The 26,250-nt window shown below is 40.7% G+C and overlaps 1 protein-coding gene across 5 annotated transcripts in view; it reads right to left on the bottom strand.

Moving 5' to 3' along the window:
* The window catches only part of ccdc88ab (coiled-coil domain containing 88Ab), a 65,973-nt gene that overhangs the window by 19,091 nt on the left and 20,632 nt on the right, over window positions 1–26,250 (bottom strand). For all 5 annotated transcript variants that reach the window (XR_008829562.1, XR_008829563.1, XM_056395433.1 and 2 more), the window contains exons 4-16: window positions 20,398–20,467; window positions 13,810–13,868; window positions 12,844–12,927; window positions 12,453–12,593; window positions 11,300–11,472; window positions 6,203–6,284; window positions 5,418–5,576; window positions 4,706–4,852; window positions 4,345–4,489; window positions 3,596–3,774; window positions 1,924–2,061; window positions 673–856; window positions 334–464 (exon numbers count right to left, since the gene is read on the bottom strand). Coding sequence is in view for 3 of the 5 variants with exons in the window: in XM_056395433.1 (XP_056251408.1) it covers window positions 334–464; window positions 673–856; window positions 1,924–2,061; window positions 3,596–3,774; window positions 4,345–4,489; window positions 4,706–4,852; window positions 5,418–5,576; window positions 6,203–6,284; window positions 11,300–11,472; window positions 12,453–12,593; window positions 12,844–12,927; window positions 13,810–13,868; window positions 20,398–20,467 (1,692 nt within the window). In the remaining 2 variants the exon portion in view is untranslated. The remainder of the gene's footprint in view (window positions 1–333; window positions 465–672; window positions 857–1,923; window positions 2,062–3,595; window positions 3,775–4,344; window positions 4,490–4,705; window positions 4,853–5,417; window positions 5,577–6,202; window positions 6,285–11,299; window positions 11,473–12,452; window positions 12,594–12,843; window positions 12,928–13,809; window positions 13,869–20,397; window positions 20,468–26,250) is intronic.

The following is a 26,250-nucleotide window of genomic DNA, read 5'->3' as shown; positions in this document are numbered from 1 at the left end:
CATAAGGTTTAGTCAGAACTTTCTCCCCGACACAGATAATACCACACTTAAAGTGAAGGTACAAGCTACTGTGGCTGCTACTTATTGCAAACTTCTGGGATGCACAAGAACCAAAAACAAACACACACATTTCTCATGTTAAAATGATTCAATATTACTGCTAAATTTATTTAAATGATTTGGAGAATAACTAATATTTCATATCTTATCTGATAACATGAAACAAATGATTTTGAAGTTGAATAATGTGGGGAAATACTGACACACATACAGAATACAGGCAAACTGACATCTCAAAAATACAAACCAGGCAGACAACAAAATGCACCGCACCTTTTCACAGGTGATTCCAAGACTGGCAACTTTCTTCTGCAGGCTCTCATTGTCCCTCTCCAGCTTCTGCATATGAATCTCCAGCTCCTCTGCTCTCTCACCTTTCTCCTTCATCACTTCAAGTTCCTTACCTGCATTCAAAATACACACATTGTTACAAACAACCAATATGTTGATGCTGTGAGTTCAAAATGAACAAACAAGCAACTAAAGGAAGCCAGAAACTAAAAGGTAGTTGTGATTCATTGTGATCAAAAAGTACAGGTGGAGAAAAAAAAAAAAACACACCCACACTTAATGCTAAGAATCCCAAAAACTCTTAAAAAACATTTCACTCACGTAGTTGTTTCCTTTCAAACTCCATCTTATTGAGTTTGGCAGTTGTCTCGCAGATGGACTCGTGGAGAACACGATTCTCTTTCTCCACATCCTTGACCCGGGCCTCAGCACCAACCTGGCAGCGCTGACGCAGAGACGACACCGTCTGGCCCAGGTGCTTGTTCTCCTGCTCCAGACCCTTCAGCTGGAGAGCAGACAGAGTTATAATGACGTCATGTTTAATATGATGATTTGGACTTACAAGCTTTAGATTTAGTTCTACCCAGGCAGGTCTCTCCCACCTGTTGTTTGTGGAACATTGGGGCTGATAAAAAATGTTTATTGTTCAGAAGTTTCACAATCCTGTGCTTTCTGACTTTTTATGTAAGGAGCTGTTGCTTATACAAGAAGGAAGCCTGAAGTTCCTGCTTCAAATTTTCATTTAGTTTCTCAAATAAACTCATAAGAATTCAAAAAGGCATCAAGAAGGACCGTTAATGACATGTAGAAACACAAAAGATACAAAAGCTTATAAAGACTACACAAAAATGCAGTTCATTTGAATGTTGTGCTCATTATGTTTACAACCAACTGGAAAGAATTGCCCACAGTAATCTGTGAATACAGTGTGTTGTGTTTTCTCTGCCTCTGTGCCTCATCAAGGCTGGATTTTACAAATCAGATGGTTAAACTAATCATAGCTGTCAGATTTGGGTCTAACAGCTATAAGATCCCTGCAGACACACAGCGAGCGACTGCATCTGGGCCAGAGTGCCAGAAATCTGTGCAGTCAATAAAACATAGTGGTATTTTCACTTAATAGGTTTGTGAGCCAAACGTGAATCAATTGCACAAAGATTGCTCTCAAGAAAACAGCATAGACTTTGGTAAATTACACGGCTTACTCATGTTATTTTCTTGGAGCTTCCTGGAATTAGAATCAATGATGGTTTTGTGGAGAGAGCGGCGTGTATGACGCACAGTCTCAAAGCTCTGTTTGTCTGAATGTGTTGGTTTGCCTGGCCATATGCTTGTGCAGTATACAGACTGCAATGTTAACTATATTGTAAAGCACACGAATGCTTGATGTAATTTAGCTGCAACATATTAGATTAACTGCTCTAACTTGTTCTGCCATCTCAAACATAATGGGCCTAAATAAGTCAGCCATGTATCGTTCAGCTATAATGTGGCATTCAGGAAAAATAGCACAAACGCAATTATCACTGACAGGATTTGTGTGTGTGTGTGTGTGTGTGTGTGTGTGTGTACCTGTCTCTCAGAGTTTTCTCTAAGTGTTTCGAGAGTCTTCTCCAGTAAAGCCTTCTCCTTCATCAGGTCAGTGCTGAGCGACTCGGCGCTGCGGAGCGACTCTCTGTCTGCTGTCAGCTCAGTCTGCAGCAGCTCCAACTGGACACAAAGAAAGTAGCATCTTAAAATATCCCATGATTTTGATTGGGTTTTAATGATTAGTGTTTGTGGGGATAACTGATGGTGGCTCAGAAATTACTGTCAGCTATTTTCCTGTCAGTTACACAGATATCATAAAGCACTCACTGTAGGGATAGTTATTGTGGCCAAGGAATAATACCATGAGTTACTCTGTGTTTCGCAATCACAAAGAAGCTGGTGCAATTATTAATCCATGCTACAAACGTAATATATCATCTCATTCTGTCACACCTCTGCAGACAAACACACTCAAGTTTAAGTATACACACACACAGATATATATATATTAAATGACATTATTTCTATCGGTAGAGTCTACCAGTAGCTGTATTCACATTTTAATGTTTTTTGGCTCTAGACCTCAGGACACTCACTTTGGATTTTCTCTTTGTGGGAGAAAAACACTATTTCATGCTTTTTTATTCAGGGGGCACAGAGAGAGGCTTATGTTTCTGAAAATAGCTGAGAGACTTCTCTTAGTGAGGGGCGTTTGAGTGTCAAAGACTGGAAAAGAAAAGGCAAGGGGCTGCCTGGATTTACAGCTTTGCTTTCATCCTCCTATCCACCCTTCTCTATACGCTCTCCTTTCCCTTTTTTATATCTCAATGCGACTGTGTGAAAAGGTCTAAAGCCAAGTGTTAGCGTGATATATTATGGAGGAGTGCTGGTCCAATATGCTAATCTTGGTGTTGACCCTGATAAGGGGCAGAAAAGGAAACTGCAAAGTGTCCTTAGAGAGAGACAGTGCGCTCAAAGTATCTGTAGTATAACTGATACATAGCTCATGCTCACTTTATTTTAAACTGTCAGAAATGTGGGTTTTGGCTTTTGGGTTACTAAGTTGTGCAGGCATGTTCGAGCCTACAGATGAAAACTGTCCAACATACGCATCAACACAGTTATCAGCTTGCAATGTGATTCTCCTGATTCAGAACTTATTTGACAGGCAATCTGATGTCTTAATACACCCCATTTTCCCTGAAAAAGCTATGAAACTAAAAGATGACTAATCAAATTTAATTTTTTTCATTATTATATGGACATGTTGTAAGGTGAGCATTTTTGCCAAAACCTTTGAAATAACAAAATTAGTAGTATATAAAGTTGTCAAATTATGACATTTGTATCATCTGCAATGAGTAAGAAGCATTGATGTAAATTACAAAGAGCACTGGACCAAGAATGGAGCCATGAGGTACCCCTCAGAGGATGGTATTGGAGATAAGCTTTTGCACTGTGACATTCTGATGTCCATGATGTAAATATTCAAACCATTTTGAAGATTTCATCGTTAATTTTGTCAAAAGCGCTGAAGAGATGAGAAAATGTTAGAAGAGTATATTTATTTGTGTAATTAGCCATTGAGTCATTCAATGTGAGTCATACATATTTTTCTAAGAATAAAAAACAGGAAATTACTTAGAACTGTCAATTAGCCCTCACTTCTTACCCAACCAAAGACAAATACTTAAATAATAAGTTAATTACTTACTTTCTGGTTCAGTCTCTGGTTTTCGTGGTTGACTTTAGACAGTTTCCCGAAGGTGTCCTGACTGGCTGCTCCTCTTAGTTCCTCCACAGTCTTCAGCAAGCTCTGGTTGTCTTTCTCCAACTTCAACAGGCGGCTCGAGGTCAGCTCATTCACCTCCTCACCCAGAGACTTCTGAGGGGCTGGGTCAATGACAGCAAGAAAACATGCTTAGCACATCAGTTTTAAATCACTATAAAAAAAAAATTACAGTAAAGATTACAGTAAGTCCACCAAAAATTAAATTAATACAAAGCCCTACGTTTCAACTTTACAGGTCTTAAAGCTTTTAAAGTGCCATTTTAACAAACAACCCCTACCGCCCATACAAAGTCTTTATCCAGATCCCTGGCTAGTTAAACCTCTTAACAGCTTTTTTAATCCAAACGCACAGATTATCCTCCAGGAGCCACTGAATATTAATTACAGGTCTTAACCAAGTGGAAAGAAAACCCAGTGGAGGCTGGCAAATGTACAAGGGACATGTGGGTGACGCCAGGGCCAAGAGCCAATGACCAAAGCCTGGTCTGTTGGCTTTCTAAATCTTTCAGCTTGAACCTGGTAACTCAGGTAATAACATGGTATTTTAACTCAACACCCAATTCCTCTTTGTGTGCTTTTTTAAAGAACTTATTCTAGATGTCACTTAACACACAGAAACATTCTCCGGTTTTCTGGGTTTAAAAACATCCTTGGCTCCAACTACAGCTCACCTTCAGTCAGCTCCGGTGTCTTGGATAGTTGCTCCAACTCCCAGCCCAGGTGCAGAGACTCATCCATGCTCTGTTTCTGGGCCATCTCAAGCACGAGGTTCTCTTCCAACAGCTCCTCCATACGCTTACGGTCCATGTCCCGCTCCTGGAGATAATAGAGATTGGAGGGCGTGTTGAGATAAATAAATGCTTTTTTTTACCTCTACCACTGATCCTGAGTTTTGATTCGAACCTCAGGCTCTCTAGCTCAAACTCTCGTCACACTCCAATCTGCATCCATCAACTGAATTGTCACCGGAGAAATTATCCAAAAAAATCTACACTGACAGTGAAACACTGATCCATAAATCCGTCATCTCACCATCTCCAGGTCGTGGATCTTGGATTTGAGCTGCAAATTCTCTTTTTCTAGGAGGTGCAGTTTGTCAGACCGGGTCCTGCTAGCATCCAGCTGTTCCTCCAGCATGGTCTTAGTCTCCAGCAGGATCTGGTTGTCCTCCTTCAGCTCCTACAGAAATCACCACATCGGCAGAGATGTTAAACAAAACATAACCACTGCAGCTAGCACAAAAATTATTGGCAATGTCATTTTCTTTTTGTTAATTCTTATATTAACAGCATTGCATTACCAATTAGATCGTAGAAACATTTTTTTACTTCTCTTGTCTGTCTCCTAAAACAGAAGCTCAAATCTGACTTACTATATTGTACAGAATGGGTCCAAACAATGTGCCTGTTTTACATGCATCACTACAACCTGAACAAACCTTTTTACCTCTAAAGTACGTTTATCTACATATGCATGTTTGTTTAAAGGCACAAAAAATAAAGGGTTGTCTAGGATAATGTATTCAGTGTGCATAATATGTGACAGTCACTGGGGTCGTGCATATTGGTCACATGTTGAAGTTCACAACATGTCCAGCTTAAACTAATATTATTAAGAGCTGTTTATGTTTCAATAGCTAGTTCTTTTGATGTCAGCTACATGATGCTCAAGTATCCCAGGCATGTGCTTTAACAAACACCATCCTCTTGGCTTGACCTAATGCACTGTGTGTGCAGTTGTGTACCTCGACTCTGGCCTTGTAAAACTCAATGTCGTGGAGTCTCTCCTTGTATCGGCTCAGCTCGCTCTCCAGTTTGTCGACACGGATCGCTTTCTCTCTGAGTGCGTCCAGCTCGTCACGGTAGGCCCGAGCCGACCGGGCGTCTGACAGCAGCTGGTAGCTCTGCAGGAGTTGACAGCCAAATATAGAACATCAATGTGTGGATATATGTTTAAGTATTTGCAAATGTTTGCAATAAAAAAAAATACACAAGAGAATATCTCTAAATAATGAATTGCATAAACAAGAATGTAAACAGATTATACATCTGTTTATCATGTACCAAAAATACTTTTTTTTTTTTTTAACAAGGCACTGTTAACCAATTATGTGATCTTGTACAACTAGTAAACTATCAATGACCAACTCACAGTTTAAGTCTCATTACACAAAAACATACAGAACAGAACAAACTCTATACACACGCACGCACGCACACTGAACTCATCCACCTTGCTTAGACCATCCAGTCTGTTCGCCCAGCAGTCAGCCTGCCGCCCACTCCAAATCAAAAGCCATGTGAGCTTGTTGCTCGACTAAAGATAGCTCTAATAGCCCCTAATGAGCTAAGTCACTAGCTAGCTGATTAAAGCCTGGCAGCGTTGCAGAAACAAAGTACTTAGACAGAGGAAGGAGGAGCAGGTGAAGGGAAGAGGGAGTCAGATGAACGTTCGTGTGCTTTGTGTGTGTGTGTGTGTGTGTGTGTGTGTGTGTGTGTGTGTGAGGGATGCTGTGACTTGTGGCATTACCTCTTGCTGAAGCCTCTTGAGCTCCACCTCCATGTTCTCAAGCTCCTGTCTGGTGTCCAAAAGCTGCTCACTCTTCTCCTCTCTGAAAAAAAGAAAGGGGAGGGTTGGTTAAACAAGGGAAAAACGGAAAAGGTCAGAGGATGTGACCTAGAAAGAGGACGAAGAGAGAAAGTGCCAGGAGCAAGAGAAAGGCAGTTTTTTTTCTGTAGCAGAAAGCAAGAAAATTATGTTTTTGTGTTTCTGACAGAACGTTTAACATATAACCATACACAAAAAAATCATGTGACAAGTTCTTTTAAGTGTGTGTGTTTGTGCCTTTATCAAATCAGACTATTAACAAGGACGTTCCTTTAGGGCTATTTCCATTTCAAGGTTTGCAGCCAAATCATTTAATGGTGGCAACTTATTGACACAGTTGCAGAGAATAGTTGCATTTGATAAACTTTACACTACCAGCTTCACTATCTTCATTTTACTTCCAGTATTTAGTAGAAGCAGTTTCAGTAGCTTGGCAGTTTTTATATTGTTTGGTTTGTTTTAGTAAATTATTGCTATTAATCATGCAAGAGCATCAGTTTCAACAGGATTACATAGTCACCCTGAAGTTGTGAACTGAAGACTCAACTAAAAAGATTTAAAACCAATCCTACTTTAAGTAAGTAAGTATTGGGAGGTCATAGATTCTGTATTCAAATTATCACTTTCAGGTAATATTTTCATTACAATTTTGATGAGTTAGTTGGTATAAACACTTCTTGGACATGGACACATAACATAGGCAACAGCCCATTAAGTATAATAGGCCTTTGTTGGTAAGTTATAGACATCAGCATCTCACATGCTGATTTCAAGACATCAGTAAACCCACAAACCCAGTTTTTTAAGTAAAAACAGCCTATTGTGTCTGGTGTGTTCGAGCTGTGGTGGTTGGGACACAATATCTGTCCTGTGTCTTGTGAATAGGGTTACTAATAAACAATCTCCTTCTGCTGGACATCACACTCACTGACATAACACACGTACTGACAAGGGAGGCGGTTAAAAACAACTGAAGAATATATAGTACCGTGTGACTACTTCAGGAGTAAACATATGCAAATCTGCCCCCGAGGCTCAAACCAGTCATCTTCCTTTCTTCAAAAGAAAATACCACAACAGATAAGATTAGGGGTGGAGAGAAGAAAGTTAAGAGTTTCTGGTTGTGGTACAAAACTCAAAATTCAATGTCTCATTCCTATACCCTCAATAGCAGGGTCTTGCTATCTGCTATCAAACACTCTCCTGTATCATTTGTTAAAGTGGCAGTGAAACAGGGCAGCCTGACATTTGCTGTCTGTATCAATTTGTGTACATGTGCTGATTCTCCACTCTCCTACCATAGAAGGAGAATGTGTCACAGTGCTTTGAAGGAAAACAACTGCATTCCTGAGATGCTGTTCCTGTGTGTGTGTCTGTGTGTGTGTCTGTGTGTGTGTGTGTGTGTGTGTGTGTGTGTGTGTGTGTGTGTGTGTGTGTTTGTATGAAACACTGCTCCACTGAACATCTTATGGCCCATTTGATTACAACTCTCTGGAGTTGCAGGGTGCATCTCAATAAGGAAAAGGCATCCTCCTTTTTTTCCCCCACAGCTAACATTATTTGGGAAGCTGACGTCTATATTCAGGCAGGATGTTCCTGCACCCATTTCTGTTTTTGTTTCATCAGCTAACCCCCTCCACCTCTCGCTGCCTCTCCCCGTCCCCCACAACCCTCCCTTCCCCAAATCACAAACACCTGTCAAGTCTTGCATGGCAGATTAGCTTTGGGCTCATATTATGGATGCAGCTGGCTCTGGTGCTTATGTTAATGGTTTAACACTCGTTGCATCTGCGCAAGCACACACACAAACACTTGCATGCACTGATATATTTAAAAAGCCAAGGAATAAAGACAATCTTTATTCTTAGTCTGACCTGTCTAAACGTTTAACTGCTCTGCCTCTTACCCTAACCTTGAGTTCTATCTGTAACCCTAAATCTTGGCCCTGTCTCAAACAGAAATAGCTGTGTTTCTGAGAACTAACAAAAAGCACTTTTTAATACCTCAGATGATGCAGCATTCAAATATGAAGCTGTATCAACACATCACCTCAGCAGGAATCACTGTAGTATCACCTGTGGTTAAACTTTGACTACCAAATACACAACATGCACACTCACATGTAGGGATGTCCCAAACGATTATTTTTTAAACGATTAATCTAGCGATTATTTTTTCAATTATTCGACTAATCTAACGATTATTTTTTTTATTAACCTAACAGTAATTTTATTGAAATTATTTTCCAGTTAGTCATTTAATATAACAATTTGCCCCGTCCAACATCTTGACTCGCTGCACCATGGTGTTTCCTCTTTATGTGCTCGTGCATGACTGTCGTGCTAGAGAGATATGCCAGATGCACTTTGCAGAGTCTGCAGTCTACCGCACCGTTGGTGTCAAGATTAAAGTATTCCCAAACTTTGGAGGACCGTGTGCGAGCCTTTTTTGCCGCGTGTTGCTCCACACGCTCCGTCGTATTGCTGGTAGACGCCGCCTTGTTGTTAAAATAGATTACACAGACGCAAATCATTCACGTAGTCAATGACTTCAATTACGTCACCGCGTTGTCCCAGTCCGTGCGCTGCGCTTGTATCCGGGTAAACCAAAGACGATGGATATAAACTGTCCCATTAGAAAGTTCCGGTTTTGTTCTATGAACATTTACCCTGTGTGGTTTTACACGACGCGTCGACACTAAAATTCCACGTCGAATAATTTTTATAATCGACAACGTCGATTACGTCGGATAATCGTCCCAGCCCTACTCACATGTATTGTACATGTATACACAGCTTGTTGATAAACATCACCAAACATGACACATGAAGAAAATCAACCAAACTGACTTTTAATGTTCAATTCTATAATAACAAATAATGACAAATGAATGAGTCGTGCTTGTTGAATGAAGGTAACAAGGCAGCAAACTATACTTTGTACAACTACTGTCAGTCAAGAACAAAATGTGCACATTAAAAATTTGGTAGTCTCGCACTCCAGCATAACAGAACATCCCTGTCTTTCATCTCACTGAGTTAGAGTTTGTAGTAGTTAATGATCCACTGTACTGACATTCACATTGTCCTGGCTGGTTGACCCGCAACGCAGAAAGACTTTAGGTGAGTAACAGCAAATGGGTCATGATTTCCCATTGCTAAAGATTCTGTTTCAATAATTTACTCTAAAGGATATAATGCTTAAAAATATGTTCTCATCAACTAGTTGCGTTAGTGTTTTGTAACAAATTGTCATATTTCAGATCCAAAGAATGCAACTAAAAAAAAATCTATTTTCTATCTAGATGTCTCTGTCTGATTGCTTTGAAAAAGAACAGGTACAATACATGTACATTTAAAACTAATAAGGGACTTTTAGAGGTAGATAAATGGAAATAGTACAAATAAATGTTTGGTCTCGGAAACAGGTAAAGACTAACTGTGGAATAACAGCCCTAAATATTACTCAAAGTGTTTTCATAGGTATAAACTCAGTGTGTTTGAGCTGGAACAGGAGAAGGAAAAGCAGCCAAGCCGCAGTAGCTTTAACAGACACATTAACAAACAGACCACTGTGGGAACACTAAGTTATACCCCCCGGCTCTGACCCGCTCTCCTTCAGACACACACACACACACACACACACGCACACACACACGCACGCACGCACGCACGCACGCGCACGCACACACGCACACACACGAGACCACACAGTAGACACTCACGTCTACATTTTTATGCAGAGCAAATATCTGTGCATGTGCGGGCACCCACACACAACAAATACACTCCTCTTCTGCCCCAGAAAAGAAATCGCAATCATGTGACCAGACTACATTAGCATGGACCGACTTTTTGTCCCTCGTTCGGCCCATCACACGAGAAAAAAACCTCTGTCACGGACGCCACAGCAACAAGTAAACAATACCATAGCAACCACGAAACAAAATAATTCACTGGCCTGTTGGCTGCCGCTCTGTAGCGCTATTTAGGTCTACTGAAGAAATCGTCATAATGTAGGTCAAAGAAGTATAAGGGAGATGTCTAGAGTGATGAATGTCAGACCTTTTCAGCTTGAAAATTCCCATGAATGGGTTTAGGTTCACTTAGGGAGAGATGCTTTTCAGTCTTTTCATGTGCCCAAGCAGAGGATGACCTGCACTCCATTCTGAGTAACAACCACTTGTTAAAAAACCATAATTTAGCCTTTCAGTTAGCCCTGAGCAGACCATTGTCTATTTGACAAAAGAGACAGAACAAAAAATTTAGCAAATTATAAGGACTAAATGATAGACGCAAATATATGACCTAAAGCCTTTTCCAAAACTATTACAATGAGTTATTCTTACATCATTTCTCCACTTAAGTACACAGTGGGGGACAACAGCAGGCTCTGTATGAGCAAGCCTGCTGAGTTACAGTAGAAATATTCTATTGCCTAAAATATTTATCTTTCTTAATTTCTCAATAATTATATGTTATAAGTATATGACGAATCTGGTCTCCAAAAAGCTAAGAAAAACAACCATCTAATGCAATTAGAGACAAGTCAGCCATAACCAGTGAAAACCCTCTTAAAATCATCAGTGTAATATCAGTTACAAAGTTCAAGACAAAAACAATGTTTGAATTTTTTTTTTGGATAAATATTGTCTAAAAATAGTAAAAATGTGTTCCTAGTGCTCAAAATACGGCTCATGAAGTACAAGTAATGACCTTGATGACCATGAATTACTTTATCTTTAAGAACTAGCCAATATTAATTAGGGTTTGCAGTTCAAAGATGCAACAGTAGGAGAAACTGCAACGGTAACAAAATAGGAACTTTAGTAGCAAACAAGATCAGGAGTGATAGCTGCCATCTTATTTCAGGAAATTACCTCTTTGAATGTAGTTCTTGAACTTGGTAGCTACCGAGATTGAATCAGGCTTGTTTACATTTCCTGTTTCATCTCCATTTATATCCCCTTTGCCCAATTTAAGCAATTACTTATCTAGCTGATAAAGCTGTGGCACTCACAGTTCCTGTCGCAGGCGCCGGATCCTGGCCTTGGCATCAGCCAATTCCACAGAGAGATGTTGTCGGCTTTCAGTCCTCCTCATGCTGGGGGAGTCACCAGGGGACTGTGTTGGACAGGGAGCCAGTGGAGACAACTGCACACAGTCTCTCTCCTGGGTTAACTCCACTATAGTCTGGATCAAAGAGAAACATTGAGAGGGCAGGTTGTGAGATTTCTGGTTGTTTAGATGACCCAGAAAGCAGGACATAAATGCAGGGCTGTTACGTAGAGGTCAAACTCAAAGTCAGGGAAAAAAATAAACATACCATAAAAAGCCAACCACTAAAATAAACTAAACCAAATTCCATTGAATCTTTATTTAGGAGAATCTGTACATCTGGCCAGCCAGGTTGCTTTGTAAAGCAACAGTTAAAATACTTTAGTAGTCTACAGCAGATTGGGATTCAACAATGGGACTAGAATGGACTAAAAACAAAAAGCAGAGTAGATTAATGGATTCAACAAAAGCACCCCCACTCCAAAACTAGACTACAGGCACTAGGGCAAAAAGTGCATCCACAGTACAACACAGCCTATTTTGATCTAGTGCCCGTGACAGGAAATGGGATTTTAATTGAGAGCGGCTGGACTACAGAGTGATAATCTGGAGGCTATTAGAACCTTTGACACACACACACAAAAAGACACACACAAAGATCTGCTATATCAGTTGTGGGCATCTGTACCCTATGGGTTGGAAACTCAATTAATGACGCATATACTCGAACACACACACACACACACCCTCCATCCATGAGACAGTTAACAGTTTCAACCCTTCCTTCCTGAGGCTGCTCTCTTGTGGTAATGGCAAAAAAGGCAAAAAGTTTCCACATAACCCTCCTAAATGCAGCCACTCATTTTCATTAGCAAAATGCTGTTTGGAGGTGTAACAGACTCCACAAACACACATCTGCCCATGACAACACCCCCCCCCCCCCCCCCCACCCCAACCCTAAAAAGAGAAACAAAAAAAAAGCAAAAAGAACCACACATAATTTACTGCACTTTCCTTGTTGCGCTTTGCTGTTTGGCTTATGTTGTTTGGTGATAAAAATAACCTCTAATAAGACAGAATAAATCTATGTCATATACATATGAACATGTCATTACCTCCAGCTGTGTGTCCCTTTCATCCACCAAGCGTTTGAGGTGGAAAGCCAGGTTTCTGGAGAGGTTGTCCAGATCCTCAGGAGGCATTTCCCCACTTTCCAACCACTGCAGGTCCACTACGTTCTCCTGATTATGAGTCACCTAAAATCACCGCCATCGTATCATTAATAAGACTTGCTGTTTAAAGATATATTAAAAAATAGCATTTATAAACACCCTGTCATTTTACAAAAGTTTGATTTCCAACAGTCTAGCTGCCATACAGTGAACATCTTCAGCCTGTGCCACCATTACCACACATCAGGTAATGGAGCCAGAAGAGGTTTACCATGGTCTAAGAAGTTAAATATCTTAATTCTCTCCAGTTTTGTTTACTATGGAGGAGAAATACCTCTTGGATGTGGGATGCTATGGCAGCTTTGCTGTCAAAGTCCAAGATCTGGATACGCTCAATGTAGTCTTCCTTCTTCTCGCACTGTAAACAGAGAGGGTGGGGGTGGGTGGGGGGCAGGGAAAAATTAAGATTGTGGTTATTATGTTAGAAGAGAAGAGAAGAGAAGAGAAGAGAAGAGAAGAGAAGAGAAGAGAAGAGAAGAGAAGAGAAGAGAAGAGAAGAGAAGAGAAGAGAAGAGAAGAGAAGAGAAGAGAAGAGTTAAACAGTTAAACAGTTAAAGAGTTAAAGAGTTAGAGAGAGAAAGCAGAAGTTGCTCTGATACACAGGTTTCCAGGAAGGCAGCAGTTGTATTTAGGAAAGAAGTCTAGTCTTCAAACACAAGTTTATCTTCTGGCTCAGACAAAGATCATTTTCCTCTCTTGCTGGCAGTAGATGAGATTAGAACAAGACTGTTGAGCTCTTTCTTTTTGCAACAGCAACAGGTGCAGCTGCACTGCATACAGGCTTGAAGTAGACACAATATTAAGTCAGAGTTACACCCTTGAATACAACTATGGTGTCTTTCTGCAAACAATAGAGTTGGTGAAAGGTCAGTGTTCTTATTTGAAATGCAGTGTGTAAGAGCTGAATGGATGCTTTGTCACAAGACAGGAAAAGGTCTGCTATGCCATTCATAACACAGCATTAGCTGTATGATAGAGTTAGAGTTGATTTATTTTATCAAAAGGAGCAAGTGGCAGTAATTGCAGGAGGCCAAATAGAGACTTCTTCCAAAATTAGATTTCGGGCTTTGGAATTAAATTGCTACAAGATGACCCATGAAAGTAATAAAATCTCTTTCTGAAAGAGTGCTTGTCGTCTGTTATGAATTTGCTTGGTTCCTGTTCCTTGAAACCTGAATTATATATGCACATGTGAATGTGAAGTGTGCAAGTGTTTCAGTCGAGTAAACTGTGCTCTTACCTGAACAGCACAGCCTAGTAGCAGCAGCAATAGTTTCTTCATCTCTTCCAGACCTTGCTCTAAAAAAATAAAAATACAGAGGATTGTAACTACAGCTAAACCACTGTGAACATGTCTGCATAAAACACCAACAACAACAAATAAAACAACAGCCAATCTATTGTCATTGTAATTCTGTCTTGTTCCTGTTTTTGTCTTGTCTGATAATCTGTTCAACTGGCCTTTGTGGCTCAAGGAGAAGTAAAAATACACAGAAGGTCGATGGATACATATACATACATGATAGATGTTTTGTTGATAGCTTTGGAAACCCTGATCTACAGCAATTCATTACAACAGACATCTGGTGACTGGTGGAGGACGATAGCTGATAGATTTGAAAATTTTACATTTGCACTACATTAGTTTCTGAAGTTTTATGAAGTGCTTAGTGTTTCAAAGGCAGATGGGGTCTTACTCTACTCACCTTTAGGTTTGTTACAATTCCCCCATAATAAAATTCCCTCCTCTAGTTACAGTGCCACAGTGTTTTCCACAGTGTAGTGGGCTGGCAGGATGAACTTCCAGTACTCTTCCACATGTCAGGACATATTGTCAGAAACTACAGAAACCCACAAACAGCTGCTACCATGCTCAACAGGCCTGAGCTCATCTGTGGGATTTGGGCCTGAACAACACTAAACCAGGTGGTGTATGTGTGTGTTACACTGACTAAGTGGTATGGTATACGCCGTATAAGTTGTGTGCATCTGTTTCTAAGTCTGTGCGCTTTCCCTATTTTGAGCTGTGTGTGTGTGTGTGTGTGTGTGTGTGTGTGTGTGTGTGTGTGTTGTGTGTGTGTGTGTGTGTGTGTGTGTGTGTGATAAGCCAGCTCATCATGTGGTCCAGGGGGCAGTGAGTGCTAACACTGTCCGGCTCTAATAATAATAAATCCAGATTAGTGACAGCATGCTTTCTGTGGAGGGTGGTCTGTTTCCTCTGAGTTTAATGGGCCAATCATCACAGCAGGAACAGCTAAATAGCAGGCATACAGAAAGACAATGTCTTTACCATTTGTGTGTCTTTCCAAATCATTTAAAATACAAAATAAAGAAATAAATGAGATTAATCAAACCACTTCTCAGAGTTACTGCAAATTATATATTAATCTCCCAAAAAACTCTGCTGGAGAAAGGAGTCTGATTGTCTATGTAAAGCACCAATTTAGAGAGTGACAAACAAACCACCCAGCATGTCCTTTGGGAGGGTTCAGTATGTCAAACAGAATGCGTCTCATTGTCTGGCTCTATCCATCAATTTTACAGAATCTTCCACCCAATCAAATCAATCTCCCCGCTCTCATTCCGTTTGAATCAATAGAGAAACACAAGTCAGCGTATTATTTAGCAACCGAGAACTCCCTGTGGTCACGAAGTGGCAGGTTAGACCTTCACCTTTTTAAGATGGAGATCAGGATTATTCTCATGACAGTTAATAATTGGATCCTAGGCCCAAACCAGGATGAGATTAGGCCCAAGCCAGATATCAACACTGATAAATTTGAGAAACCTTCTGCTTTATTACTTTCTATAGACTGAACATTTGTTCATACTTTATTGGTGCTATACTGTAGCCAAATCAGCGATGACAGGCAGGTTATTTTGTATATTCACCTGGTGGAAAAGTCTATTTACTGATTAAAACTGGCTAATGTTTGGCTATATCTATCACAGTCCAGAAATTCCGTTGTAATTTTATTTGTTCTGTACTGTAGCCAAAGAAAGGCAGAATTTGTTTTTGTAGCTCTAAAAACAACTTTCCAGTCACTGGGTTGGACAGCACGGCTAAATAAATGTAAAGAAAACCAATTATAAACGTACTCAATGCACAGAAAGTGTGGGTGAGAGCTGTACCACAAGCAAAGGAAGTTTAAACTTCTCTCTCACTCCTGTCACCTTGTTTGTGTACAAGAGGGCAACACTTTGCATGCCTTCCAGGAGAGCCTGTCAAACAGTGTGTGCCATTATCCTTATATTATCACATCCTGCCCTTCTCTGTGACAGCAGGTTTTTCACCTTCGAGTGAGGCTGTTCTGACACTTTTGTCTTCCACCATGGTCAGACAACGCGTTATACAAACTAGTTCTGGTTGTCCAGTCCGGCAGCAGCTGTAGTTAACTTGCTAAAACAACTGCACCTCTGCAGAGGACTGCTTGTACAAGTATCACCCAGACATAAATGACACAGCTTTTTGAAAAGCTAATATTCATTACTCCTTTAAATATATTTTTAATACAAAGTGATTACTTCTAGGAACTATTTTGCCACCCACAAACTTCAGTTATCTGCTAAGATGGTATGAAATCGATTCAGAGGATTTTTACTGTTCTCAGAGAGTGAATATTGTGGTGTTCTTAGACAGTCTTGGTCAATACTAGAGAAAGACAGAAAATATCTGAATTCATCATCAGCCCCTGTATTTATGACATGAAAAGAAATATTAAACACATAAAGAGAATATGAGCGAATGTGGGCCTAGAAGGGTGACAAGCTGATAAAACTTAATTCTCACTGCTGCAGGGCTTAACAGTTCTCTATTAGCCATAGGAACCTATTCTAGTCAGGGAAGGGATTTAGCTCAGCAAATTTACTGGAGCAACGAATGAAAGATAAGGGACCTCATAGGATAAATAATTTATAAAGCTGGAGCGAGAGAGCAAGAGGGAGAATCGGTAAGGGGGAGAGATGAAAGAAAGAGAGACAAAAGAGGGGAAGCACCACAGAGCATACGCAACACAAACACAGGGGAAGAAAATAGAAATAGAGAAACCAAGAGAAAGAAAGAGCAGGAGGAAGGCAAAGAGGCAAAGCTGAAAATAGACAATAGAAATTTCCCTCAAGCAGCAGCTACAGCAAGGAGGCTTCAAGGAGGTGCTACCCATCTCTCTGCTAGCCTCATCTTTTCTCTATCCCTCTCTTCCTTCCCTGACAGACTCACTTCATCGATAAATTTATTCTCTGCAACACACATCCACCCATCCTTCCTTCCTTCCCTCAGCATTGTTACAGATCATCTGTACCTCCTATGAGTTTGCATTCACTCATCTAGGCTTCCTTTTTCACCTCCTTTCCTCCCTCCCTGTGTTATCCTCTTAGCAGGAAACCAGAGGTCAGAGGGACAGTGACTAACCCTTCTTCCTGCAATGCCATTGTTAATCTGTCCATGCGGATGTGAGTAAATAAGAAGGAAGAAAAAAATGTGTGTTTGCCTCTGCCATGACGAATAGAGTCATACAGGCCCCAATGACTTGCTCGTCAGTGATAAAACTAGTACAAGCAATCTGATATTGCTTTGACAGCATGCCAGAGTGTATTTGACCATTTCACTGGAGCAGAGGACAGACATGGCTGAACCTTATTTTCAGGGCTGTTGTGCTTTATAAGACAAGATACAGTGTCAAGTGACATCAAAGACAAACAGCCTGGAGCTGAGGTCAGAGTCATGAGCAGCAATGCACGCAACCCAGTCTAAGAGCCACACAGTGACCACTGCACTGGCTGAAGACAACCATAAAGAAGAAGAATTATAAAAATAAGAAACATGTTGTTCAAATTGGTATTTTCTCAAGTCGATCTTCACTGTTTCAGTCTTACAACTTACAAAGCTAACCCAGCAGCTACATCCCAATCATACACACACAATTCTGTTTATTGTTTCTTATGGAGACACTGGACACAAGACTGTGAAAACAGACTGTATAAACACACCAAACATTCGCCCAAACACAGAACACTGTTAAACTCTTCTAGCAAAAATAGCACGCCTGACTTGGACACACACACACACACACACACACACACACACACACACACACGCCTGTCAAACCCCTCGGTTTATGCTTTCTGTCAGCTGTCAAGTGAACAACAGTTGTCTCTCCTGTTGTTGCTACAGCTCAATTATTTTCTGCTTATGAAGAAGTACTTTCATCCAAAACCATCTTTTGTTTTCCACATGTTTGGTCATATTTATTCATAAAAATCTATATTAATAAAAGATAAATAAATTTGGATTGCATCAGGGATTTTAAGTGGCAAGCTGTCAACTGTGCAGCGTTATCCTTCAGTAGCAGAGAGAAGATACGACTTCTCCTGGTCAGTCACTGTATATTTATTGCTCCGTATTTAATAGAAACTGCAGTTGCAGACCGTATTCATGCAATAATTATAACTGCCGATACATCAGTTATCAGTTTTAGGGTGGAGAGGAACACTGATAGTCACAAACACAATTTGAGAGGACAGACTTTTTTTCAGATCACTGCAGAAAATTCACAAGCTTCAAGACAGACTAGACAAAGGATATTCTGTGAGTGTTTGTTTGTGTGTCTGTTCGTGTGTGCGCCGACATGTGCATGCAAGCATACTCACTAAACACTACTTGCATGCAGAAGTGAGTGTGTGTCTGTGCATCTCACTGAGCCTGTATATACAAGACAGACTAGGGTAAATCAGAGCCTGGGGCGGTGGGGTGGGGGGGTGGGGGTGTACTACAGTGCATTCCCACTGTTCAGTGTTGTGAAGACACCCCTCCCCCAGCCACCGCCTAAACACACACACGTGCATGCACTCACACACACGCAGAGTCATCCCCTGCCCCCTAATGAGAGCATAATAAAAGCCACATGGCCAATGACTTTCAGCTGGCAGCCACTGAGCCAGAGAGCCAGACTCCACAGCCACCGCTGGTCTGAGGGGCTGGCTGACTGACTGATTATCTGACAAGCTAGAGGGTAAAGGGCAGAAGAAACCCTGAGGAATGCAGTCTAATACTTTTGGCCTGCTCTGGTCCACTTGCTCCGAGCTGCCCTCTACTCCTGTCTGCATTGACTTTAGAATTCACTTAGTAATCACTTCAGCCGTGTGTAAGGCCACTGTGTAAGGATGGAAGATTTTCAAGGCGCTGCACATATACTGCTGTGAAATCTCAAACAGTAGACATTATTTTGAGAGTTCTGTTAATGAAAGACTCCCTCTTGGCTTCACAATGACTTAACTTTATTGATTATTATGGGAAGCAGCACTAAGGAATGGATAAAATGCCAAAAGAAAGCTGTTTAGTAGTTTGTAGTGAAGTTAATATTAGTTATAATTTATACTGCAATAAACTGAAAACTACGGGATTGTTTTAGTCTTAAAATCATGACAACCTGTCGTCACTGTTACTTTGGCAGAGCGGTGGTAGATCTTTTTTTTATCCCTAAGGTAAATCAACAACCAAGTGATCCTTGCATGAAACAGGAACACAAAGACACACTCTCAGTTGTGTGTGTGTGCTCACTGCAGCTCCTTTTGTATCTGTTTACCCTTCATGCCAGTGGGGGCATATGAAAATGAAAGAGGTAACTGTGACCACTGAAAAGTGATGAAAACCACAGCAAAGGCTGCGGTGAAAGTGTGACAAAGGCAGCTGAGGGAGCAAAATGATTGAGAGGCCATTTCAGCTGCTTCAAAAGATACATATATCTTTCAATGAGCTCTGTCAGCTGCGCCTGGAAACAATTCACTCTGAAGAGCTAATAATTACATTTGCAGAGATGCACATTAAGGCAATGAGCCTTTGTGTGGACCTTTGTGTGTTTGCTAAAACCACTAGAAGGACATTGGATCGGTTTTACTTTTGGAAAAGGTTTTGCAGTGGGGGGCTAGTGTGCCAATAACTGCTCTATGTGGACGAGAAAGCAAGAGGTTACTAATCACATAGCTCTCCTTTTGTCCATACAAACCTTTTATTTCCACAACTGATGCACCATGATCTTAAATGATTGCCTGTTAATAGTCATCTTCTCTGCACAGTGGCTTTATCATGGTCACATTGGAATATCAAGCAGCACTTGGGGGTGCGTAGGTCAAGCGGCTCAAAAATATTTTCATGACAACACTTGACACTGCACTTTTGTTGCTAGGCCACTCAGACATATCAATAGCAAGACTGGGTTCAGAAGGTCAAAGCTTTGCTGCAAAATGATTAAATTGATCTTTGAATTTAACACTTCAGGTAATAAAAGATGGCAGATATGGGCTGCAAGGTCCCTGTGGATAGCATGGGGAATTATATTACACTAGTTAACTCTTTCCCAGGCAAGAGTGACAAAGAAATGAGAAACTTGGTTTTGTCCTTTAAACCAACCTATCAATCTGTCAGTCTCCCGTCACCTGAACAATAAAATCCACATTTCCCCCTTTATTTCTGCCATCATGTCCAACTTGTAGTAATGTGGGTTATGAGTGAAATAGACAGCTAATTACTGAGCATGTGGTGAAACAAAGAAAAAGAAGTAGCTGGAAAATGGGATCTACAGCCTGAGATAAAGTCACTTGAACAATCAAAAAACAAAAGATAATTAAAACAAATCTATTGTAACGCAGCAAAATTATATATGTCCTCTTTGTGATCTGTATGCATGCTGTTCCTGTGATGTTTTGAGAAGGCAGGAATATTTTTTTTGTTTTGCTTATGTTTGGAAAAGCCATGTGCACTTAAATTAAAACCAGCACGGCACTGGTCAAAGTATAAGCTATGTTGTGGTTGTATTTTTTTTAGGACACTTACCAGAGAGAGGGTTTCGGCCCAGTACCAGGACATTTGGTAAAGGCATCATTACCAGTTGCTGGAGACTCTCCTGTCAGACAAAGAAATAAAAAGAAAGTGGTCAGGAGGAGAGAGCATTTTGCCACTTTGTGTGCGGTTATTCAACATGTCATTAGAAAATTCAAGCACTTAAAGTACGGTTTACAAGTGACTGATGAAATAACTGACTGATGGAATTAGTGTAAGTCAAAATTGTTGCCAATAAGAACTCATTATGAACAGACCTCAGCATTACATGTATCTATTTTAGCCAAGAGAGCTGCGGTTTCCAGTGCACGTTTACATCCAAGAGGGTTGATTACAGTAAGAATATAACACTATAACGACAATCCCCAGGGCTCTGACATTAGACTGTAATATCACCTCAAATCAAAGACAGTAATAGCGACCGGCAGGCCTGAGGTACAGAGCGGGCAAGGTGTACACTTCAAAAGATTGAAGACAACCAAGGGACACCAACAGTATCAATCTTCTATGGTGGACAGGCGAGATGGTCTCGCGTGTATTAGTGATGTTATCCAATGTGTGCGAGTGTGTGTATATGAGTCGATGCCAGTGGAATTTATGTGGGTTAAATTGCTGGTGTGGGTTGTGCCGCAGGGCCCCCTCCATTCACATGTCAATCATGAAAACCAAAATGAAACCATGAGCTTCAATTCACAACACTCACACAGACACAACTCATGTGCACACAGACACACTGCGAGTGAGGATGGGTAGGACTTAATTACTGTTGATGTTTTGGTTTGAGTCAAATAATTTCAAATAATGGGAACTGCAATAGAACATAAACAAGCTACCAGCAACAACTAATTACTTACATTCATATCTTTACAAAATTATATTTCCAAATGTTTGCCCTGGTTATGATGCCAAGTGCATTCACTTCAAAAAGGTCCATGATGCATTTCCCCTAGTGATGCATTATAATCCTATATGGCGGCAATGACTCAACAACAGCCTGCCAAAATATTTTTATAGTCCTAACCTTTAAGGCAGTATAAACACAGTCCAAACCACAGTTGTGTTAAAAGGGAAGGCCAGTTTCTTTAAGCAGAAAGGACATGAAGTTCAGCTAACATGAATATTTCATATCTACCTGATGGCATAGAACAGTTTGAACTCATCTGACCCGTCGCTTCAACTATGCTATGCAGGTTACTGCTGAAGTCATGACAAAGAGGCTTATATAAGTAAGGGGTTTTGGAAAAGCCCCCTTCCCACTGTAACCATCTGCCCTATACATATTGCATTACCTCATGGAAACCTGACATCACCGGATGGTTTTGATTGGTTAAAAACAGAGCCACATCTGTGCAGCTTTCACGCATTCTCAAAATAATCAAGTTGACCAAGAGCTGATTAATTCAAAAGTGTCCTAACATACCTTCTACACATTTCTAACCTGCCTCAAAATCATATTGTAGAAGCACAAGTGCTGCAGGGACAAAACAAATCCCTGCTGCTTGCCACTGCTAAGGCCAGGTCAAACGGAGGACACTGTACATAATAGGATATTCTTCACACATCACAGACTTATAGGCAACATAATATATTTCTCACTAATCTGTAGAAAGATGCACATGTTCCTGTCTGAGATTTAGCACCTATCTTTGAACGAAAGAGCTTCTGTCTCTAAAAGTAGGATGACTAACCCCTAACATGATCATTACAACCGTAGAGTCAATATTATCATATATATACACATAGGATCAGTGCGACTATGGAAACTATGTAAAGATCTGAGATTCTGTCCTTGCACACAACTGTAAAATAGTCTTGTGTGTGTCCTGTTTCAGATTATACGTCTGGCATTACCAGGTTCCACAAACAGGTGAATTGTAACAATTAATTCTATTGCTTTTGGGAGTTCATAAACTTGAACCAGTTAACTATACATCATGTTAGTTTGCACTGGTTAACTACACGTCAATGCAGACTTATGATTATGTTTTCTAAGAGCACATTTCCTAACCCCTAAGCTGCAGTTTTGATAAAATGTCAAATGACTATTCTTTCTTACAAGATTTCCTTTAATTCCATAATTCACACCTGCCTCCGAACACAATGCGCTTGTGTTTGAGGAACCAACACATGTCATTGTTTCTCCATGTCAAGGGAAATTTATTCAGTACAGTTGCAAACACAATTTCAGCTATATCCGCCTTATCAGAGCTTGCAGCAGAGGCAACTCTGACGCCTGTGGTCGTCTAAACCTTTGTTGGCTGTTTGATTTGATCCAGACACAGAAATCCACTGGTTTACAGAGCAAGATGTGGAGAACGGCTCGACAGCTGGCCAGTGCATCTGGTTTCAAGCAGATAATAATACAGAGTGACAGGCAGACAAATGAGAAGCTGCAACAAGATGTATCATAATGTATTGTAAGTGTTTTGATTATTTTGTCCCCATCTGCATTTAATGATGGTGGGTCCAGTTTTGCAATTCACAAGAAGTTCAATTCATGAAATGTGTGTGGAAAAGCACCATGTTTCATAGATACAAACCTCTGAACAAATATGTGACACTGCTCATTATACACCCACTGTGAGACTCACTTTAATAAATGAATGTATTATCACAAAAAAAAGAAATAGTCTGACTAAATCTATTCAAGGAGACCAAAATCATGATGGATGTCAGCTTTAATCTCCATACACACACAGAGACACACAGTGAGGCTTCTATGACTTGAGGTGAAGGTCAAAGTTTGGGCTGCAGTGATGGTCAGTCACGGTTATTAGGTTACGGGCATGGTTGCCATGGTTTCCTGTCAGTGGTGATAAGAGCACTGACCCCAATTGCCCTGTCTGTCCATCTTTCTGTCTACACCCGGGTAAGGGGCCTCGCATAGTAAGAGGTTATGGTGTATTATCATGCCATCCTTGAAAGAAATAACAAGGCCAGCCATGTCCAAACACGTCTACGGAAAATTTATGAGACGATTACCTTTTCAGATGCACAAATGAGATCAGCCTTTAACCACTACTACAAATAATATAAATATCAACCAAATGTTTTATAAATGCATAGAGAGTAAAAGACATCAAAAAATACGGTGAAAAACAACACAACAGATAATGATGATATACTGTGATCGTAATAACAATGACTAATATACGGCAGTTCCAGTCCAAAATGACCACAGATTGAGACAGATTGACTCACCAAGCGTCAGACAGAATAATCAGCAAAACTCAGACAGCCACAGTTGGTGTCTCACAGAGAGGCATTTGGTGCGCCTGACAGCCAATTCACCATGTAAGATTCAAGGCAGCCACTTTGAGCAAAATCTACCAATACTAAAGGGCAAAGAAACCAGAATCTGCATGAACAAAGAAAACTATGAAGCTTTAGGACATTCTGGTACATCTCCCAAGGGTCTTCAGTATACAGAGAGAAGCATATTAGTCTGATTCCTTCTATACAAAGACTCAAGGTCATGACATACTGAACCTTTTTTGAGTTAAAAAGACCACCAGCAAAACAGTGTTGTTCTAGTGCTAATTGTGCTTTTAGCTTTATAGAAAATGATCAGTCACCACAGAGAAGAGGTTTCCTACTGGATCTCTAGTTCTGCAACAACAACAGCACACACACACACACTTTTCTCACTCTCCCCTCAACCACCTGTCCCAACTCTGACCACTGCTCCCCATTAACTCACACTCACACCTGTCTCCCCTTCAATGGCAGCATGTGTTCGCTGTGTAAGCACAACATTTCAGGCTGTCACGCTTTTCATACCACCCAAACATACAGTGGTGACATTTCAATTCATAGGCAGACAGGTATAGGTTCACACTGCTGGGATTCAAGTATTTAGCTTTTAATGAACACAAGTGCAGGGAAAATTTACAATAAAGGCTCAGCTTCAGTGCATGTATCATTTTTTACACAAACAGATGGTGTAGGTCTGGCACTCTTGTTCCAACCCAAAATGATTCATTTAAACTGATTTCCTCTCTTTTCAGTTAAAGAGCTTGCAATGCAACAATCTGTATTGTGCACAGTCATGAGTTTGGTGCAACACTATACCTATTCAGTACCACTTTTCCTTCCTTTCCTTCCCTTCTCAAGGGTCCACTGAGCTGTGTTTCTCTGATCTTCCCTGGTGTTAGATTGGAGCTTTCTTTTAAAAAAAATTAAGACAGCATGAGCTTCTGATGCATTTTCTCTTACTGTTAATCTGTATTCTGTACATGACTTTATTACAGTTAAAAGACAGATTGTGGTACTATAGGACTAATGCAGACTACATGTTTGATAGATGTTGAGAGTAGTTACCACACTGTGTCTTTCCTGCAGAGTCTGGCACAGCTACAGCTTCATATCTCTCTCCCGATGTGCACAAAGTGGTGTAAAATGACTAAATTTTATACCATATGGAGAATGAAATGAAATCACCACTTACAAACTACAGGGTTCTGGCTGCTTAAGGAGCCGGAAATAGCCAAAAGAGCTGCAAACTAAGGCACTCAAGTCCAACCAACTTTATTTGTATGTTGCTAAAACTGGATAATGCATGTGCTCCTAATACAGCACCTTAAATATATTGCTAGTCAAATGTACTGTATTTTTGCGGGATGCGGGTAATGACATGCTTTGAGGATTAGCTGCAGGCTAATACAAAGCTAAACTACAGTAGCCTAACATGCTTCTTGGATTAACTGGCAAAGGCTTAGCTCTCATACATAAAACATGACGGACACTGCAGGAGAGAGACCAGCCACCACACTGAGCATGTCATGGCGATGTGCTACAAACACTGAGAGGCATGCACGTGCACACACATGCTAACACATCTTTCAAATGGAAAGCTGTCCCTGCCTCGCTGTAGCTGTGACAGCAGAAACGTCCTTGGCTTGGTCACTTTGTCGCTCTTCAATATTCACTATCTAATCGTAACAAATGGGGAATATCCAGTCATTTAAATTTTCAAAAAGGCCAATATTCACACAGAGAGGGAGTGAGTGATGAGGCAGAAGAAATGATGGGGAGGACGGAGAAAAAATACAAATGGGGGGTGCAGCTTTGATCCCATCACTTCTCACTCCAGGCACGCAGGGCTGAGCTGCCTCCTCCTCCTCTCTTCCTCCTCTTCTCAACATCTTTCCTTCCCCCCCATCCCCCTATCCTGACACTGTATTGCTGTATTATTGATTCCAGCAGTATTCAGAGCTCCTCAACACTGGCTCATTTTCCATCCCACAGAGACATTTAGACTGACAAGGTCTCGGTTAAAGGGGAGCTCGTCAAACACAATGGAAATTACTCACTCAGAATGTTTTGTCCGTATGAAAAAAACATACAAAAAAAGGCATATTTGTATATATGCAAAGAGAGTAATGAAATCTTCAAGTTAGCACTGCAGGTCGTATAGCGTACTTTATAGAGCTAAATGCAGGCTGAATGGACATCTGCTGAGAGTAGAGATAATGTTCTTTTGATTGAGACTGTAGCCTGGTAGACCACACATGCACAACATGGCAAAGGCTGTGCTAAGACAAATGGTGCATGTGCTCTTAGAGTAGGTAAGAATGCATGTGTGAGAGTCTGTATTAAAGTGGTGTCAGTGGAAAGGTTGTAAGGCTGCTGTGTTTCTGTCTCACAGGAGCCCTGTCTGTTAAAGTAGCCCTCCCCAACACACACACACACACACACACACACACACACACCTACAACTCCTTCCCATCTATCCATCCAAGCACAAGTTCCGCTACCGGCACAGCTTTAACAGAGGACTAATTGTACTGCTGCAGTGTGTGTGTGTGTGTGTGTGTGTGTGTGTGTGTGTGTGTGTGTGTGTGTGTG

This window comes from Seriola aureovittata, chromosome 14 (assembly GCF_021018895.1).
Source record: "Seriola aureovittata isolate HTS-2021-v1 ecotype China chromosome 14, ASM2101889v1, whole genome shotgun sequence".
Taxonomy (NCBI): Eukaryota; Metazoa; Chordata; class Actinopteri; order Carangiformes; family Carangidae; genus Seriola; species Seriola aureovittata.
Note: the sequence above shows the minus strand (reverse complement) of the source record. Positions and strands in the feature narration are given on the sequence as shown.